Source organism: Notothenia coriiceps, unplaced genomic scaffold (genome assembly GCF_000735185.1).
Source record: "Notothenia coriiceps isolate Sejong01 unplaced genomic scaffold, NC01 NC01_scaffold00036304, whole genome shotgun sequence".
NCBI lineage: Eukaryota > Metazoa > Chordata > Actinopteri > Perciformes > Nototheniidae > Notothenia > Notothenia coriiceps.
Window position 1 is genome coordinate 122,828 of NW_011369005.1, and position 18,392 is coordinate 141,219.

General features: G+C 42.2%; 1 protein-coding gene across 1 annotated transcript in view; it reads left to right on the forward strand.

Moving 5' to 3' along the window:
* The window catches only part of LOC104963499 (latrophilin-3-like), a 117,724-nt gene that overhangs the window by 32,265 nt on the left and 67,067 nt on the right, over positions 1–18,392 (forward strand). Inside the window, exon 2 of the mRNA XM_010792098.1 lies at positions 5,435–5,655. Coding sequence (XP_010790400.1) covers positions 5,601–5,655 — 55 coding nt within the window. The 5' untranslated portion in view covers positions 5,435–5,600. The remainder of the gene's footprint in view (positions 1–5,434; positions 5,656–18,392) is intronic.

Genomic DNA, 18,392 nt, shown 5'->3' on the forward strand with positions numbered 1-18,392 from the left:
AAGAAGGAAGGATGTGAGGAATAGAGTTTGTTGTGTGTGTGTGTTGCGTGTGTCGGTGTGTGTGTGTGTTTGGTGTGTGTGTGTGTGTGTGTGTGTGTGTTTGTGTGTGTGTGTTTGTGTGTGTGTGTGTTGTGTGGTGTGTGTGTTGTGTGTGTGTGGTGTGGTGTGTGTGGTGGGTTGTGTGTGTGTGTGGTGTGTGTTGTGTGTGAGCTTTGCAATTATAAAGGCTGATTTAAATGATGCCCCCTTCCCTTCGTGGATTTAACATGCTTGTGTACTGTAAAGTATATGGTAATGCTAATTGTTACTTGTTTTTTTATTGTGCGTGCAAAGTCATTTCCTCTTAACGGCTTTTTTCTATTGGTCGTCTTAGTTTGGTAAGTGTTGGAGGAGTTGCAATTGCCTTTGTGAGCACAGGGACGGACTCTTTATTAACCCAGCTCATCAGTCCACACTCAAGAACCTCATCATAGAGGGCATCAGTGACACTGTGCGCTAAGTTAGGTGCTTTATCTGCCTGTCACTGCTCGCTGTTGGTCGAGGGTTACTGTGGAATTTGTGGAGTGAACGCTCGCTGCTCATGTTGTGAGCTCCAGGGCATGTTCTAAAAAGAGCCATCTCCTTTACTTCACACCTTTCAGACTCGATTAGAAAGCGATGATGTGACATTTCTGCTTCTGTTTGAGAGTTATAACATGACCGCTCAAGTTCGCAAGGTGCCCACCAGTGGCGAAAACAAAGAATCTATTAACTCTAAGAAAGGAAGGTATATCTCAAAACATATTCTAGAAATCAATCTCATCTACAGAGAATCATTAACCGAGAGAAAGTGCTCAATCAAATCAGAACTGTAGCAGACAAGTGTGCGGAATATAACAATATTCATTTCGAATCCAGACACATCCATTTGCATGAAACACACTGCACCAGTCTCATAATAATTAACCCTATCGCCTGCTGCTGCACTAGCATCCGCATCATGAAAATCAGAGGACAATGAACTCATAGTCATAGCGTAACTTGTTGGGGACTTCAAGGGCATGACGAGGACATGCTCTTAGATGTCCCCGTAGATACACACGCAGATCCAGTTTCGCAGAAGCACGTAAGAATCATCTATTTAATGAAAATCTTGGTTTTCCTCGGGTCAGGAATACCGAATGGAACATGTCTGTAGGCGCTGAGGGTGCGGTTCAGAGTGATGCGACATCTCTCCTCGGATGTCTTCATATCGTATCTAACACCCAGGGGGAAGAGGCATGAGGGACTGCAGCACAGGTATCCTTCAGATATTATCAGGTGTCTCATCTTAAAAATGGCTTATAAACATATAAAATCATTGCATGTACAGAAAAATAGCAACATTACGAATTGTTTCATGCATCTTTCTACCTCCATGCAAACCTTCCCTTTTGTTCGTTACTAGCTGTTTTGTTTAGCAATTCTATTTGTAAGTATTTTTTTTAAAGCTGAAGATAGAGATATGAATATGTGTCTGAGCTACCGGTTTTGTGCGGCATACCAAAGATCAAGAGCCAGAACTGCTTTTGCTTTTTAATTTCACGAGGTAATTAACTCCCCGCTTAAGCAAGTCACTTGCCACTTACACTAGATGTATTGTTATAGTTTCTGTAAACCGTAACATGAGTAAATGGGAAGCATTTAGATCATCGCTTTTTATTAGTTACTTTGAGTCAGTTTCAAAACAAGTAATGTAGCCCAGTATGTTTGATGACCTTTAATTCTGTCAGAGGATGCTTAATGCATTTCGAAATGACTAGTGATTTTCTTTGGTAGAGCGAGTCACAGTGGAAGAGTAGCAGTGACTCAGTATGCAAACCAGTAGTTGCTGTATTTTAAATAGAAAGTTTATGTAAAAAGCATGGTGAACGACCAATTGGATACATAATTGACTTCGGGGCTAAAGCCCTTCACACGTCGCGAATTGACAACGAATATGGATTTGTAATTTCGCACGAGAATGCCCCGAACCACACACGAAGGCAAACATTTACGATTACATTTGAAGAGCATACAACGCAAGCGAAGATGTGACACAAAACCAATTATGTTAACAGTATTATGATCACGTACTTGGAGCATTTTCCCACTTTGTCTTACTTCTCCGTCTCTTCATATGTTAGACGATATCTAAGTTTTCTCCGTCATGTTGAGTTTCCATAGCAACAGAACACTTCCTCGCCTCGAAAATAATATAGTATATCCTTTTTAGTTTCACGACACAAACTGGGCTATTTACATAATATGTTTACATGATTTTGTTGTGCAATAAAACAACCAGATGGACACACGATAAAGGAAATGTTCAAATTCGGCTCTGATCGTAGCAACATCGGGCCATTCGTGAGGGCATCTATCTTTGACATGCCAAAGATTTTGCCACCGCTCCCGAAGTTTCTGCCGGAGCCTGAGAAACTCCACCGGCGGTCATACGATGGCTTAAGATGCCCTCATGAATGGCCCGATGTTGTTACGATCAGAGCCGAATTTGAACATTTCCTTAATCGTGTGTCCATCGGGTGTCAATTTCGGGACAGTGTTAACCCTCTTGCAGAGTAGAAATTCAAAAGACAGAATATCTGAAATAATCCAGTTCACACTGCACCAAATGCCAGGGCGATAGCAGCGTTTGCAAAACATGTATTTAGTTTCCCTCTGGCAGCCTTGCAGAGGATTGTTTGTTCCCTACAGGTGTTGTCATTGATAAAGCACGGTCACATATCTTACCTAATTGCAGCATCACACATTTGACTCTCACTTAATGCGAGGAGCAGAGGAGCATTATCAATGTAAAGATGCTGGAGGTGGTGAGTAGCACATCAGTGAAGCCAAACATCCTTTAATGCTGAAACACCTTTCCTGATAGATGATATTGTCATTGACAGTAGTACCACGCATGAATAATGAATAAAGAAAAAAAACCACAGTGTGTTTTCCTTGAAATATTTAGTCTCAATTACTCCCAGGCCCCTTGAATGCAGCTTTAATTTAGGAGCTTGAATGAAGTTAAAATGTTTCATATCCCTTAACGTTCTGGTCTTTTTCTCCATGTCACATGATTGCTGCGAGACAACATGTTTCCCCTTATCAACCATTGCTGGTATTATGTCACCCAGCTCCATTTGACTTTAACTCGACAGAAAAGTCAATTAATTAGACCTGTCAGATTTCATCTGGCCCCTCTGGCACACGCATGATTACAAGAAAAACAAGGACATGAGTGATTAGGAAAAGTTTCTCCAGACTGTAATGAAGAAGTCTCCTTGATGTTTGTAGAACAGAAGCTAAATGTTGGCCAAGTTATCTGAGGGAGTTCTCCTAAATCCCCCTCAGAGGCAGTACCCTTGAAGCGTCAGCACCACGATGCATCACGACGCTCCTTCTGGAATACAAGACCAGTTGGCAAATACCGGACTACCGCTCCGTCTTTTTAGTTTTCGCTCGTCTCCTTCTTTCTTTTTGCATTGAACTGGGTCCAAGCCCTTCTCATAAATATGTATTTTTATGATACTCCGCTTGGCGCTCGCTAGCAGTTCCTGTACCTCAGCCCACACGTTTTCAGAGCAAATTAACGACTGTGATAGTGAAGTGTTTTTACATTTGATGCGATAAGTAACACCTGTGCAAGTAGTCACCGCTTTATCCATTGTGCTGTGAGATATGGAATTCACACGGTGAGACACACTCTCATTGTCTTCATTCTGTATTTCCTTCTCTTGCCCCCTGCATACTTTCGACACTCTAGGTGCAAATCTGCAACCATCATGCCAAAAATAAGTGACATATTGTCATGTCTGATATGTTTCCGACATGTACCTGTGCCTCCTTGTTATTCTACAGCTCCAGCTACGGAGTAAACTTCTAGTCTAATTTGCTGCTTGGACAGTGAATTTAAATGTGATTACGCCTGCAATAATGTATTATTTTCATCAAGGGAGTCACAGTGTCTTGATTTGCTGTCATATTTAATTTAGTGCTCCTGCAGCTGTCAGAGTCTTTTATTAAAAGCGCTGTTTACTCACGAGGATATTACTTTGATCAAATGCACTCTCTGACATCGCTATTTTAACGTCTTAAAAATACCTGTCATCATGCATATAAACAGGAAAAGAAGCCAGCAGCACAGCAGATGTGCTTCTGACGCCACTCTGCCAAGACTTTGCTGATGAGCACGCCGACTTTTAACCTCTTAATATTGCCCAAATGTTCTGTTTCTGCAGATAGGCTTTCTCTTAAACCCATTAATATCAGCTTAAAAAAGCGGATTGCTCTAATCTGGGATATTTGAATGGGTATTAAGAGCTAGATTTTGAGACGGATCATGCTGGGATGGACGTTGAATGTCTGATAGAGATGTTTTAAAATGTAATGTTGGTATAATTTGAGATGTTCCCGTCAGTCAGCATCTCTAGTGTCCTGTCCTTTGATGCCGTGCTCACGTTTTGACCTTTTTATTACCAGTGGAATTACATCCTGGGATATTAAACGCAGTAAGGCATGATAATGTGTAGTATTTGGCTTGTATCATGTTGCAGAGATTATATTTCTGCAGGAGATCCTGATTGATAAAGAGGTTTTGGTTAATCATTAAACCTGATTTAACCTTAATATCGTGATATGGGTTTAATGTGGATTATCACAAACAAATCTAACAGTGTGTTCACTTATAGGATGTGTGCTTCTCTTCGCAGCATTTTGTGAAAATAAACCCATCCCAAGTGTCGATCTCACTGAAGTCACACCGTGTGAATCACATTTGATGTTCCCTCAGCTCATGTTATGTTAAGAAGCTCATGGCGATGACTTCATCCGGTGTCAGGAGGTCGCTGGTGACGGCACTCCCATGATCTGAGAGGAGGTGGAAGGTGGCTCCATCTCATTCTGCTCTTCGGAGAGGATCTGCTTGGTGTTTTTTTTTTTTTTTTTTTGGAGCAAAGCCTGCGCGCACAGTATAGTGTTTTCTTATGCCTCGCAAATAAATTCACAGGTGCAACAAGTCAAGCTGTGAAGTGCTGCCTCCTGCCCACAGGAGAGCGAAAACACAGCCGCGTTACTTATGTCAATAACCATCAGGAGCACTCGAAAGGTCTGCAGCACATATGCAAAGACGTATACTTCTTACGCCCAAAGCAACGTGGCTTACACCTCCTCTCTCTGCGGGGGGGATTAACTGGTAACACATTGATGAGCAAACAACAGCAGATTATCCTAAAATACATTTTGTGTGTCGTGTTTTGTTGATCACACCCGGTATGAGTTCAGCTGACTGCAGCGTGTCACTCGATGACAACTTGGAGCCACAAGACGATGAAGCCACGGTGCATCCATCTGTTGTGTTTCTTCCTGCAAAAGAGCAAATCACTCATTCGTTTTAAATCAGCTAACATGTATTTTCTTCTATGTGTTATGGCAGATTTTGGACGGCATCTGGAGTAACGGGACTCTGCTCGGTTTTTCTGTGGGAAGCGTGGCGCAGTGGAGGAAGCCCTGCCGCAAAGGAAGCACCGATTTGTGCGTCTGCGAGATCAACACTGAACTCTACTGGGACCTGGAGCAGCGGGCGGTAAGAGGAGGAGGCCATGTGGACCGCACGCCTGCTCGTCCTCGCCAGCCTCTTTGCACCAGCCGCTCTCGGTGAGTGTTTCCTGTTTGAGATGTGTGTGTGGAGCAGATGTGGGCACAAACACACCTCTTCCATTTTCAGGCTGTACCACAATATCATCCTTTTGCTATTTTAAGAGACACATTCTGTCGGCCAACTACGATAAAAGCCACATATTCTGCATCTATCTCTCCTCTCGCTAATTAGCTGTTTCACTCATTAAATTCCCTGAAAGTTTTTCTTATTTGCACTCGGTTCCTATCTCTGATTCTCTGTCTATTTTTAGATCTGTCCCTCTTTCTCCCGTCTCAGTCTCTTGCTCTCTTGGCGATAGGAAATTAACTGAAATTACTTTCAAAGAATCATTAACACAGCTTTGGCTTTGTGCTGCATGTTTCGTATAGCAAAAAGCTTTTATCATTTCACGCATTAAGATCTAGAGATTAAGTTGCAAGGACTCTCTTTTCCCACATCTCGCTTAAACAGAAAGCGGCGTAGTTTCGGAGCGTTTCCCTTTGGCCTTGTGCGGATTGTTTCAGAGGCAAACTAAATGAAGTCATTTAAATTCAGATTAAAAGAAATCAGCGGTGGTGGTTGAGGGTTTGAGGGTGTGTGAAGTTTTGTGTGTGAATAAGGCTGTTGGTTACATTCAAGTAGGATTTAGGGTTGGAGGCAATCGCCCATAACAATGTTAATTTGATATGGCTAAAAGCATTACTGAGAGATTTGAAGCTAATTGAAAAGTTTTTGTGCTGCGATATCTACCCAGGGCCGAGGCTAATGAAAGCTGCTTTCTAAGTATTCTTAGTTTGTCTTGAATGCTCAACAGGAAGACGTCAGCGGACAATGCTATGTCGAGAATCTCTGTTTAGAAATATTGATTTGAGAGGTTGACTGAGTGCAAGTCAGGCAAACGAGAGAATAGAGAGATAATGAGGATAAAATGCTGCAGTTTTAAACAGAAATACAAATTCATTTTTGGTTAATGGTTACCCACTTTGTGTTTGTTTGCAGCTTTTGTGAGAAAGCAAACAAATATTTACCTTTCTGAAGTTACAGCACCCTGAAGGATTCAGTATTTATTTCACATAGGATTATACACATACAGTGGTTATTTCATAAAGACTAAAATGCATATCTACATCAGGATAGCAGGTTTTTTAGCAATATCCCTGGGTTCTAATGCTAACATAACATATGATGGCAGTATTTGCAATTTCATGTAAATATAAGCACAGAAACGTTCAGTACCTCAGGGAAGATGATGTAGTTTGTGCATTCACGGTTTTGACCTATTGACATTTTGCTTGATTTTTTCTAAAGAGGCGGACACTGTCTTATTACTAGAAATCCATTTTCCACAAACACCATCGGAAAAAAAAAAGTGTTTAACCTAGTCGATGGTGTGTTGGATGGATGAACACTAAGTATCTCAGCCAATAGGAAGGTGTCATGGTGGATGGATGTGCGGAGGTTTAAATGAGACAGACGTCTGAGAAATGCGTCTGAAACGTGTGCGCTGTAGACTCTCTGTGACAGACAGTTTATTTACCAGAAGTACGCTTTTTATTTTAGCCCGTTTACCATAATCTAATCTACCTAACATTAATACCTTTGTCCAAGCATACCAGCGCTCTTACCTTCCAGGCTGCTTTTTGTTTATGTCAGTATGGTATGAAATACTATGGAAAATCATCCATCAATCTCCAAGCTGTGTGAACCATTGGGAAAGCAGCAATGCATGCATGATTTGTCATAAATGGACTGAAACCTTCAAAAGCACCTGCACACTCCTTTAAATCAATCATGCTGCTTTGTTGCTCATACCACAGCAATCAATCACGCATTGATCCCAGAGGAAGAGGTGACATGCATCTGACACCATGGACTGTAGGAGCTATTGTTTCTGGAGCCTTAACTAATGCCCTACAGCAGCACGTTGTCCTTAACAAACTCTAAGAAATACATAATAAGTAAACCATTCTGCAATCTCAAATTTATATTTCTCTGCACAACCATCTGGCGACCCCAACAAATTATCTCTCGAACCCACAGGTTGAGAACGGCCGCCCTAAAAGAAGATCATCTGATTATGTTGGGCTTGTTGGAGCACCAGATGAAGTGTTTCTTCCCAAGTAAATAATGAACAAATATACAGCATTTAACACCCGACAAAACCCGATGCTATTAGCAGCCACGTCCAGATGTTGCCAGTGTATTGTTGTGCAGCGGGGGAATATTCACTGCCATGTCATTGTGCACGTTTCTCCCTGAGAGTGTTAGAGATGTGATCTCCAGGGGATGCTGCCCTACTTCTGGATCTGCAGTCCCTTTTCTCTTTGTACAGGCATGCACACACATGTGCATAAGAGAATGGAATCAAATAAAGGGACTTTCTTTCACACACATGCCCGGTTTCACATGGGATGAGTACGAAAGCATCCAGAAAAAACATGCATATAGAGGCCTGTACGACGAAGCCGGATTTTCGCTTAGCGAGCTAACTTCAGGGAAAACTCTGTCTGGGTTTCCGGTCCTACGACGCTGGTTCACTTCTTAGCGGGCTAGATCTCCATGGTAACTTATGCTGAACGGCTATCCTGGTCCGGAGCAGGTTAGGTTGCAGGCTAAGAGCTCAACTCAGTGAAAGCACTGCCTGCTGACCAATCAGATCTCAGTGTGCGGAGTTTTAAGCTATCAAGTCATATTACAGGAGAAAGGAAATACAGTTTAAACTGCCTTTGCAGGAAAGACGGCCGGCAAAAGTCACCGACTGTGAATGTGAAAATTAATAGAATATCACCTCCATCTTCAGAGCAATCTGACTATTATAACATTAGCGTTAAGAAAGCTTACTTAAATATCTGTCACAACATAAGTAACCGGATCAAAGTAACATTAAGTACAGTCCACGGCACTGTGAGTGCAGATGTCAATGTGTCCCATTATCATTCATGAATCATATCACATCATATTGGCCTATTTCCTTATCTGAGTCAGCTTCTTGAGCCGTATCTGGCCGTGCAACACTCAGTGTCACATACTGTATGTAGAAGTATTATTTTAACCAACACATTAAGTTGACGAAACACTCGAGACAAATGTAATTAAAGTCAGATCCACTCGTGTCTTAGACGGGGCAGTGATATCATAAACCTGTTAATGTACGCATTCAAACACTTTTTCTTTTACCAGCTGTAATCACCTTGCAGGTGCAGCTATGTGGCTTTTATCCTGAATAAAGTGTTTAAGTCATGGAGGTTTAAAGTCTTCATATTTGTCTAATATTATAGTTGACTTTTCATTCAGGAAGTATGACGCGCTGCGCTGTCAGTACGTTTCTCCATGTTTGTGATTGGTCGAATGCTCCAAATACCACCCCTTTCATGTGAACGCGCACATAACTAAATAGGCCAAAGCTGGCTTGAGTTAACGAGTTGATAACCAGTGTCGTAGGATGGCTTAGCGAGAGCGCGTTTGTTTTGGGTTAGGTAAACCGGGTAACTCAAACATATCCAGGTTATGTTGAACCGGCTTCGTCGTACAGGCCTCAGGTGTTCCCTTTTTATCCCCATTTGGATGTCCACACACATCTATATATCTGACTGTGAGACTGACCGTTGAGCGGCCCCACCAAGCAAGGAGGCAGAGGCAGAACGTCCAAAAATATAACCCGACGTGGGCATTTATTAAAATAATGTGCACAAAGTTCACAGCCTCAATCCTGCTGTTCTCCGTGAACACATCCTGCAGCCACAAAGATCTCCCACACACACCCAGCCTAACAAGAAACAGCACTTAAATACACACACAGACTAACAAGACACAGGTGAGGGGGAGCAATTAGACACAGGTGAGGGGGGAGGAGACAACACAGGGCACCAGGTGAACACAATTGGGTAATCAGTAGGAGGGAACACAGAGACGACAGGAAGCAACAGACAAGATGGGGGTGAACACTTATACCATTAAATAAATACTACATCAATAAATTATATAAACATGTTCTACGGAGAGCTCTAGTAACGGCGTCTCGTCGTTACACGGACTTTTAACACTTTCTGAGGAAGATAAGGAATATTTCTGCGGACTTTAAGTAGAGCTCCCCAGCCTTTGCAGGATTAACAAAATGTTCCACAAAGATCTCCCACACACACCCAGCCTAACAAGAAACAGCACTTAAATACACACACAGACTAACAAGACACAGGTGAGGGGGAGCAATGAAAAAGCACTGTCTCCACCACTGTGTCCATGCCTGAGCAGCACATTAATCATGCGTTTCTTTGCATGTAAAATGCTCGAGGAAGGATTTTATATTCATTCCACTTAACGACGCCCCGTTGAATCGGAGACATAGCGGCTATAATGGATGGCGGACGGAAGACCAATCCAGCAGACAAAAGCGTGAATTCTTCACGGTCAGATGTGATGTGATGCAGTGCATACATCAAGCGTGGAGGCTGGAATGGCACCGCCGGGGGGAAGAGGTACATAATGAGGGATGGATGAGACATAGAGGCAGATGTTTGCATGATGCATATTTTCTAAATGTGTGTCTCCTTTAGTTTTTGTGACTCTTTGGAAAGAGTAGAAATAACGAACACTTGTCTTTGCCCTTCTTTGATTCATACAGCCCCGTGACTCTTTGCAGAGCTTACACAAAGTTGAACGCTAGCCAACATGCGCCTTACAAACACTCCTGTCCACGTATCAGCACCAATAAGCTAAGGCTGGCTGTATCTAACCAAACAAGGGCATTAAACTCCAATGTCAGCCTCCCTGTTCCCGTACGGATCCACTTAATTAATCTCCTTGTGCCAGGGCGCTCGCTCCATCCGCCAAGGCATCCCTGGATTTGCCTAATTTGATTAATTAATTAAACAAATGATTTATTTGAGCTCATATTTGAAAGCGGGAAAAAGTTCTTTGTAGAGCCCACTGAGGCTTGTGCTGTGTTGTTATGACGGAGATGCCTCTTGAAGTTTTAATATAAGTGCTCATAACAAGGCTTCAGAGTGGATGTCAATCATTCATTTGTAGCGCCATTATGTGCAGGCTCAGGGGTGTGTTATACACAATATGCATTTTGAAAGCCACATTAGATAAAGATCATAACTTTGACTAATGGCTTTTGCTTATGAGTATTGCACGAAAAGGACATATTTGATTGTAATAATAGAGCAATTTGTTTCTGGCAAAATGTAGAGTTTTAAATAATTTTGCTCCCTGAATTTCGCATTAAAGTTAAATCGCTTTGAAAATGGTTTTGATGAGATTCTTGAGAATGCCTTGGGTTTAATGCTTTTACTGTTTGTTTGTTTTTTCCTGGAAATGGATTATGCGTTTCCCATAAGCCACACAAGGCTTCCTGAAAATAGATAATAGTTGCAAAAAAAAAAAAAAAAAGACTTAGTTTTCTACCTTCCCTAAGGGTGGTCTCCATGGATGTCATTTTGATGCCAGCTTATTCCTCTATGAATGCAAATGTGTTTGCTTTTTCTTCTGCAGTTTTTGTCGGACCATGTGATCTTAATTTGAACAGAATTGTTATGTTTGATTGTAAATTAAAAATGTGGGGTTTAAATTCCTCTTTCCTTTGTATTCTGTAACAGTGTGTGTGGCATTTGGCATGGCGTTTAGAAATCTCCTTCTCTTTTTATGCTCTTCCATAATGAGTGAAAAATCAATACCTGCTTGATCCGAGGAATAAAAGAATGGCCTCTGCTGCCCATGGCATCGGTAGCGACTGCTTGATATTGCCAAATTGCTGTCAGAACTGGCAACCCTGGAGGAATGAGTGACGGCAACATTAAGAATGGCAGGGTGGGGTTAAATACCTCAGCATGTTTTATAGGTGTCCGATCCGCGACCTGTGTATATCTTCTAAATAAATGAATCAGCCGCGCTGCACAGGCATAATTTGGAAAGCGCTGAATGATGCCGTTTAAAGTGGACTTGCGGCTGGCAGAATGGTGTTTAATGAGGACAGATATTGACAGCGGGGTCAAGTGGTAGTGGATGTTAGTTTACATTAGGCTGCATAATGTGCACGCTGCATGTTTGTGTCTGTCTGGCAGAGTGCAGAGAGAGAAATAAAAGTGTTCCTGCAGACCGGCTCACAGAGCTGTGGGCGTGGAGTACAACAGGGTTCCCCCCCCTGCCGAGCAGCAGGGGTCGGGCAGTAATTTGGGGTGTGGGCGGACTGTGAGGAGCAGGAAGGGCAAACAGACGCCACGCAGAGAGACAACGCAGCGACCTGTGCTCTACTCAATACATGAAATTAATGACTTTCCCTTCCTGCTGTGAAATCTATATGCATTTTATTCGCCTGTAGAATAAATCCTACATACATTTTTGCGACATATTACCACACTCGGCTGTGAGAGATGTAACTGCTGTATATGCTAATGCTTCTATTTTATAAGCTCTGTTTCCTGCTGATGACAGTGTGAGTGAAGTGCAGAGAGGATGTCGCCACCCCCCCCTACTCACCCACAAGATGAATTGTTGCTGCAGCAGCACATGATTACAATACTTGCCTCAGGCCAGACTTTACGCATATTTGCTAATTATTCAGATTACCATCTTCCCTTTCATAAACCACATGTTGCTAATGAAATTTTTATTTATTTTTATAAGCGTTTGGGTGATGGGGTCTCAATATATGTTAGATAAGAGATACATATGTGATACACCGTGGCCAGAATCTATTTAATTTGAGGCAGCTGCCAGAATTGGAATGATTATTTTTCCAATTTTTGATACAAGAAAGGTGACTTAAAAATATCAACAACTCAGTTTTGTATTGCTTTAATGCCCCTGTAAGTGATGACTAGCTGTTTCCCATGTTCCAGTCTTTCTGCTAAACTAAGATTACGAAGGATGCTATTGCAACACTTCAGTGCGTAAAGACACGTGGCATCATTACACCTCTATCTATGCATCTAGCTAGCTATCTATTGGTAAATCTAGCTGTGTCTCTGTGTCTTTCACATTTGTGAGACTATTGATTAAGGTGTGCTGGTTTTGGCATTGTTCGGTGACATTGAGACATGCAGATCTCATTTCAAGGGAAGCTCCGTACTCCAGCTTATGTAACGTGTCACTAAATGTCCCCAGAGCAACAAACAGTGACGTGCATTTCCATAACACCCTGCCACTGTGAAAACACTCCAGATCAAGAGAACAGACCCTACACTTTGTAACGGTACAATGAGAGTTGAATAAGTGGCTTCATTTGGACATAGTGGGTAATCTTGATTATAGTCTCCTGCTGTTCAATGCCTGAGGCTTTGTCGCTGTTGTTGAGGAGAATACAGGTGATGCAGAGGACAGGTAGGGCGATAGCACCTTTATTTGACCAACAAAAGGAATAACTGAAAGGTAAATGGGGTAGAGGATTCATTAGTTACTCTTCCTTTAGGTCTCTCTTTCTTTGTCCTATGCCGCTATCAGGCTGATTTTCTAAAATGTATGCAAACACAGACAAAGAATACTAAAGATCTGATAGCCTTGAACTAAAGTTCAGCAAAAACCAATTATGTGCGAGTGTGTGTGACCCTGCTCTTTCTTCCTTCGCTCTGTCATTGAATAAACCAAGCATGCAGGGTAACTGGTGATTTTGTTTCAGCGAATCAATATGAAGTATTGTAAAGTCTGCATTAGGAGCAAAATGGAGTGGGGGGGATCAAATGATACTGTGGCACAGATTAGACCTTGAGGATAAGAGAGCCGGAGGTTGTGTGGGAGGAGGGGAACGGGGNGGTGGGGGGGGGGATACTGGAGATGGCCTTCAATATGGCCCAGTGGCCTTGCAGGGGAATTCAATACAGCCATTGACAAAAGAAGGCTTCCTTTGTGGAGCCTCCTTTGGGAAGCCGTTCCATTTCCTTATTAATTGTGCTCCGGTTAAAATAAAAGGGGGAATGGATAGCGGAGCAGTAATGGAAGCTCCTCTGTGTTTGGAAGGATGCCAGGGTCAAGTAGTTTACAGTTCCAGTGCTTCACACAGGATGGAAATACTCCGTAGTTTATGTATTTTATGTACTGCTCCAGCACTGCCTCGCTCTATCTCCCGTCGCTCCAGCCTTCCCACACATTGCAACACAAATCTTCCTTATTGGCTGCCGTCTGTTCGCTGCAGATGTGCTGCATCGAGACTCACTTTAGGCCATGGATCAGTGATAACCCGACCAAACACACTCCCTAAAGTTTACTCCCCTCTGGCTCTGCTTAAAGGATGATTCCGTTTATTACAACTGGGCTCGTATTCTTCTTGTTTTTGCCATCATTACACTCCGTTATGATGACATTGCCCTCCAAAAGGTCATAGCAACAAGAATAACTGTGCATTGAAGGTCAACATTTTTTGGTCACACATTTTAAAGGTTTGATTTGTCTTTAAAAAAAAGATTGCTTAATCTCTTTGATCCTTTGACTTCTCCTTTGGACTTCTTTTGCAAAATGTTGACATTTTTCTTTACAAAAACAAAAATAAGATCCAAGTTTAATAAAGTGTGATTTTAAAATCCTGCAGTGTTTAAAGGATTGCAGACACTCATGATTAAATGAAGTGTATGTAATCCAAGATTGTACAACAACAATCAAGATTATAAAACGGCAAATCTTGATTCACAAAACATTTTCTTTTATTCATCAGAAATGTCCATCTATTTAGGGTCATTTAAATTTAAAGAGATTAGGATTTATAAAAAAATCTAAAATAGTTTTAGTTTTTTTGCTCATAAGGAAGCTTTGTCTAAATGTCATTGTGCTCAAGTTGTGAGATCTGTGTTCATTGCTTCTGTCCAGTCCAATTCTTGACATATTATTCCAAACTATGATGGAGAATACCATAGAGAATATGTTTTGGGGGGGAGACTGGGGTGCAGGGCAGGAGCCATAACTTCCACAGACAGCCCCCTGTGCCTGCGACCCACAAAAGACCAACTGTGTCAAATGAGAAAAATTGCAGGTGCACATTCCCCAGCGGTGCACTCTCTGCAAACTCACACACACATATCCAGGCATGCAAACACACACACACACACACACACACACACACACACACACACACACACACACACACACACACACACACACACACACACACACACACACACACACACTGCCTCCGTGATCACTGCCCCCTCATTTGGTGGCTGGAGGAAGAGGAGGTGGGGGGGGAGGAGATCTTTTTTCACTGTGATAATGCGCTCCTTTCTCTGCGCCGAGGACAGCGCTGAAACTGGAGAGGCAGAGTGAGCGATGTCATTCCACAGAGAGCAGCAGCATCAAACAAAATGCCATTTTTATAAGCACACTGCAGATGTTCTCAGCTGCATGTGCGCAACACAATGGTGGGTATTTTTTTATTGGGGTCACTGTGAATATCACGGGGGCCACCCTTCAACTGGGAGGTCTGGTTTTAACCCCCAACACCCGCTTTCCATCTTATAAATGAGTAACATGGACATTAAGTACATTATAGATATGTTATAGTTAAAACATGCTTAATAATTAGCAGATGCATTTGTTTTACCATAGTTGCAGTGCAAACAAGAACTGCTTATAGCTAATGTAGAGTCACTTTAGCCAAATTGGCCAGCTAACAACCTCTGTGTCAACATTTCACTTCCTGTTTACACAATCTGCTCACCACAAGAACCTTTAAATCATGTCACATATTGCACGTGGCAATGAGTTATGAGCTTATTCTCCAAAGTGCAGAGTGATTGGACTTTCTAAACTGGTTTAGTTATTTGCTGTGTGGAGTGAAGAGGTAAAACTACCCAGAATGCAACCATCAAAAGACAATAAAGACACATGACTTTTCAGACTTTTCTTTTTTCTTTCTTTCAACCTTAAAGTGTATCCTATGCCCTCATAGAAGACTTCCTACCAGTTACATAAAGCATGATGGGAAATGTAGTAAAACATCACACTTTAAGACAATTTACCACATGTATCGTCACGTAATCAGTTCAGCAACATGGCGACTTTGTGTAATATATAAAACCACTGAAGCTTCTCAGGAACATCTTTCCCAAATAATGATTTATTTTTGGATGTGCAAGCCTGTCTCATTGTGATACTGTATCACGCCTCACAGCTCTGCACCTGCTTGTGTGAAGCCATGTGTGGCATGTATTTCCTAAAATCTCACATCCCCTCCTGTTCATGCTTCTTTTGCTTCTTGGTGTAGGATTCCAGTATGTGTAGAGCTGCAGCCAGATGATTTAATGCATGAGCGCTACGTACATGTTGCCTTATGCATATTCACTATCTTCCCACGCTAACCCATGTCTGATACCTGTCATGTTGAATAGAGAAGAGAGGACGATCAAAGGAGAGCATCATAGCTGTGTGTCTCAGATGTAGCGTAGCCACCCAGGCTAAATCTTCAGCAGTGCTGCAGTGAATACACACACTGTGGGTGGTAGAGGAGTCTCTTTTTCAAATATATCTCCAAGTCCAACACCTTTTAGTCTCCTTGCAACCTTTTTTACCTCACTATTCCCCTTCTTCTCAAACCAACCTTCACAACAATGTCACCCACTACTCCTTCCACCTCTCCCGTTTGGTTGTTTTAACTTCATGAGTGTGCTAACTTCCAGCTTGCACAATAAGCCCCTCACATAAGCCAGTGTGACCCTACTGAAAGGTACCTCCTGCACTAGGACCACTGACATGAGGTGGGAGAGGATTGACATGAGATTGAATCAAGCCTTTCCTCAGAGAAGAGGAGGTGCAGCAGAGCAAGCAGGGGGCCTGGTTTCAAAAACGTTCATCCTACAATGCATAGGTGTACACGCCAGATAGCAATTTACCTGAGGGAGCCCCCCACCCAACGCATAATGTATTAAGGCACACACGTATTAGAATGAACAAACCATGGGGTGACTGAAGAAGCTTGCATTTAAGTAGAGCCTTCAATCTGCTGATGCCACCCCCCACATCTGGTTGCATCACCCTTTATGTTCTTACAGTATATAGGGCAAACCCCTGCACCCAACCCCCTGCCCTAAACCCCTTCCCCACTTCATCTCACTTTTATCTATATTCATGACACCTTTCAGGGTTTTGTTGTGTTGGAGTAAAGAATAAACTAGTTTAATTTAATCCTGGATGTCTGAAAATACACATAATAGAATAATGTATATGTGGAGTTTAAGCCAGCATAGACATGTGAAATAATGTATTTATTAACCTAAAAAACAGATGCATATGCATGAAATCACATTTCCATTTTTCCATTTAAATAATTAGTTGTTCTTCATTATGTGAGTAAACATTACAGCATGGAGCTTTAATTGGTATTAATTCATGCTTTTGCCCCTCGGATATTACACTGCAGTATAAATTGCACTCACATAAGGGATAGAATGGGCTCACCCAAACACACAAGCTGCGGCAGAAAACAAATCACCAAAGCGATTCTCAGAGCGGGGTCGTTGTGCAAGGATACTTGCGATACAATAAAATGCAAACGAGTTCATACAAGGACGTTGCAAAAGGAGAGCTTCAATTCCCTGTTTTTGTCTTCAAATGGCGAGGAAATTGAAAAATGCTCATCCCTACTTCCCACAACCCCACATTTGTATACACCACAAACATAAAGAGAGTTTTTATCTCGAGATTTCATCAGCAACCAATCTGCTGCTTGAAAAATAAATGTGTTCATGTTCTGTTTGTATCGGCTTCCAGACAACAGAACATGTGAGGGGGTCATCTCAGATCCACCGTTTATTTGAATTGTGTTTGCCCCAGCAGGCCTTTAGTTTGGTTGTGAAGGCTGTAACCCGGTGCTCAGTATGTTGGTTGGCGATGAGCTCTGTTTGTGCACATTAATAAACCTCTAATGAGTGAAGCCCTGGATTCCTTTCACACTTCGCCTCGTTTCCTTTTGATTTTCCAGAGAACCCGTCTCCAAGGTTTCTCTCTTCGTTTGAGCCGTATCTTGTGTGAAAGAGCTCGTCCAATGCCCCGGGTTGCCTTGGCGATAAATGAAGTGCAGTCAAGTGTTCACGTTAAGTAGTGCTTTTCTAAAGGAAAGAAAGAGATATCAAGGTATACTTTTCATCAGGCAGTGTGTGTGTGTGTTTGTTGACCTGTTAGAAATGGACACAGTAAAGTATAAATTATGCTTCTAAAAAGAAAAGTCTGATAGAAAAGCAGAGAACACTGATAACTGAATACACACTGCAAACTGCAATTCTTTCTTCACCTCTTTTATTAAATGTGGTTATAATATTACTATCAGCAGCTTTAAAAAGCAGATCTGTCTTTAAATGCTTATCAGAGTTGGGTTTAAAGGGGCCCTGTTCTGCTTTTAGTGGTTTTCACCTCGGTCCTTCAATGCTGAAGTGGACGGTGCAAACAAAGAATAATGCAGAGCAAACTGGAATAATGTTTTAAAGAACAAAAGGCTGTGTTGGAGGATACTGTAGGACCTTTTTCATTAATTCCGCTACATGGAAATATTCAGCAGAAGCTCCTGAACACCAACACATCTCCCTGAGGATGTTTTAGAAAGTGTGCATGTGTTTTCCATATTGATTGCATGGCCCTGTCCTCCAGTGTTTTCTGTCTGCGCGCTGCACTGCCTCAGTTTCCTGTGAGGTCAGATTAGAGAGGTTGCTCCTTAGTTCTCGGTTCACAGAGCTAAAGTTAGCCGAGCTCCTGCCTGCCTCCTGTGCGCTGCCAGGCAATCCCATCTGAAGCTGTGCGGTAAAGGACGAGTGGAAAAGACCTCTTTCCCCTCGCA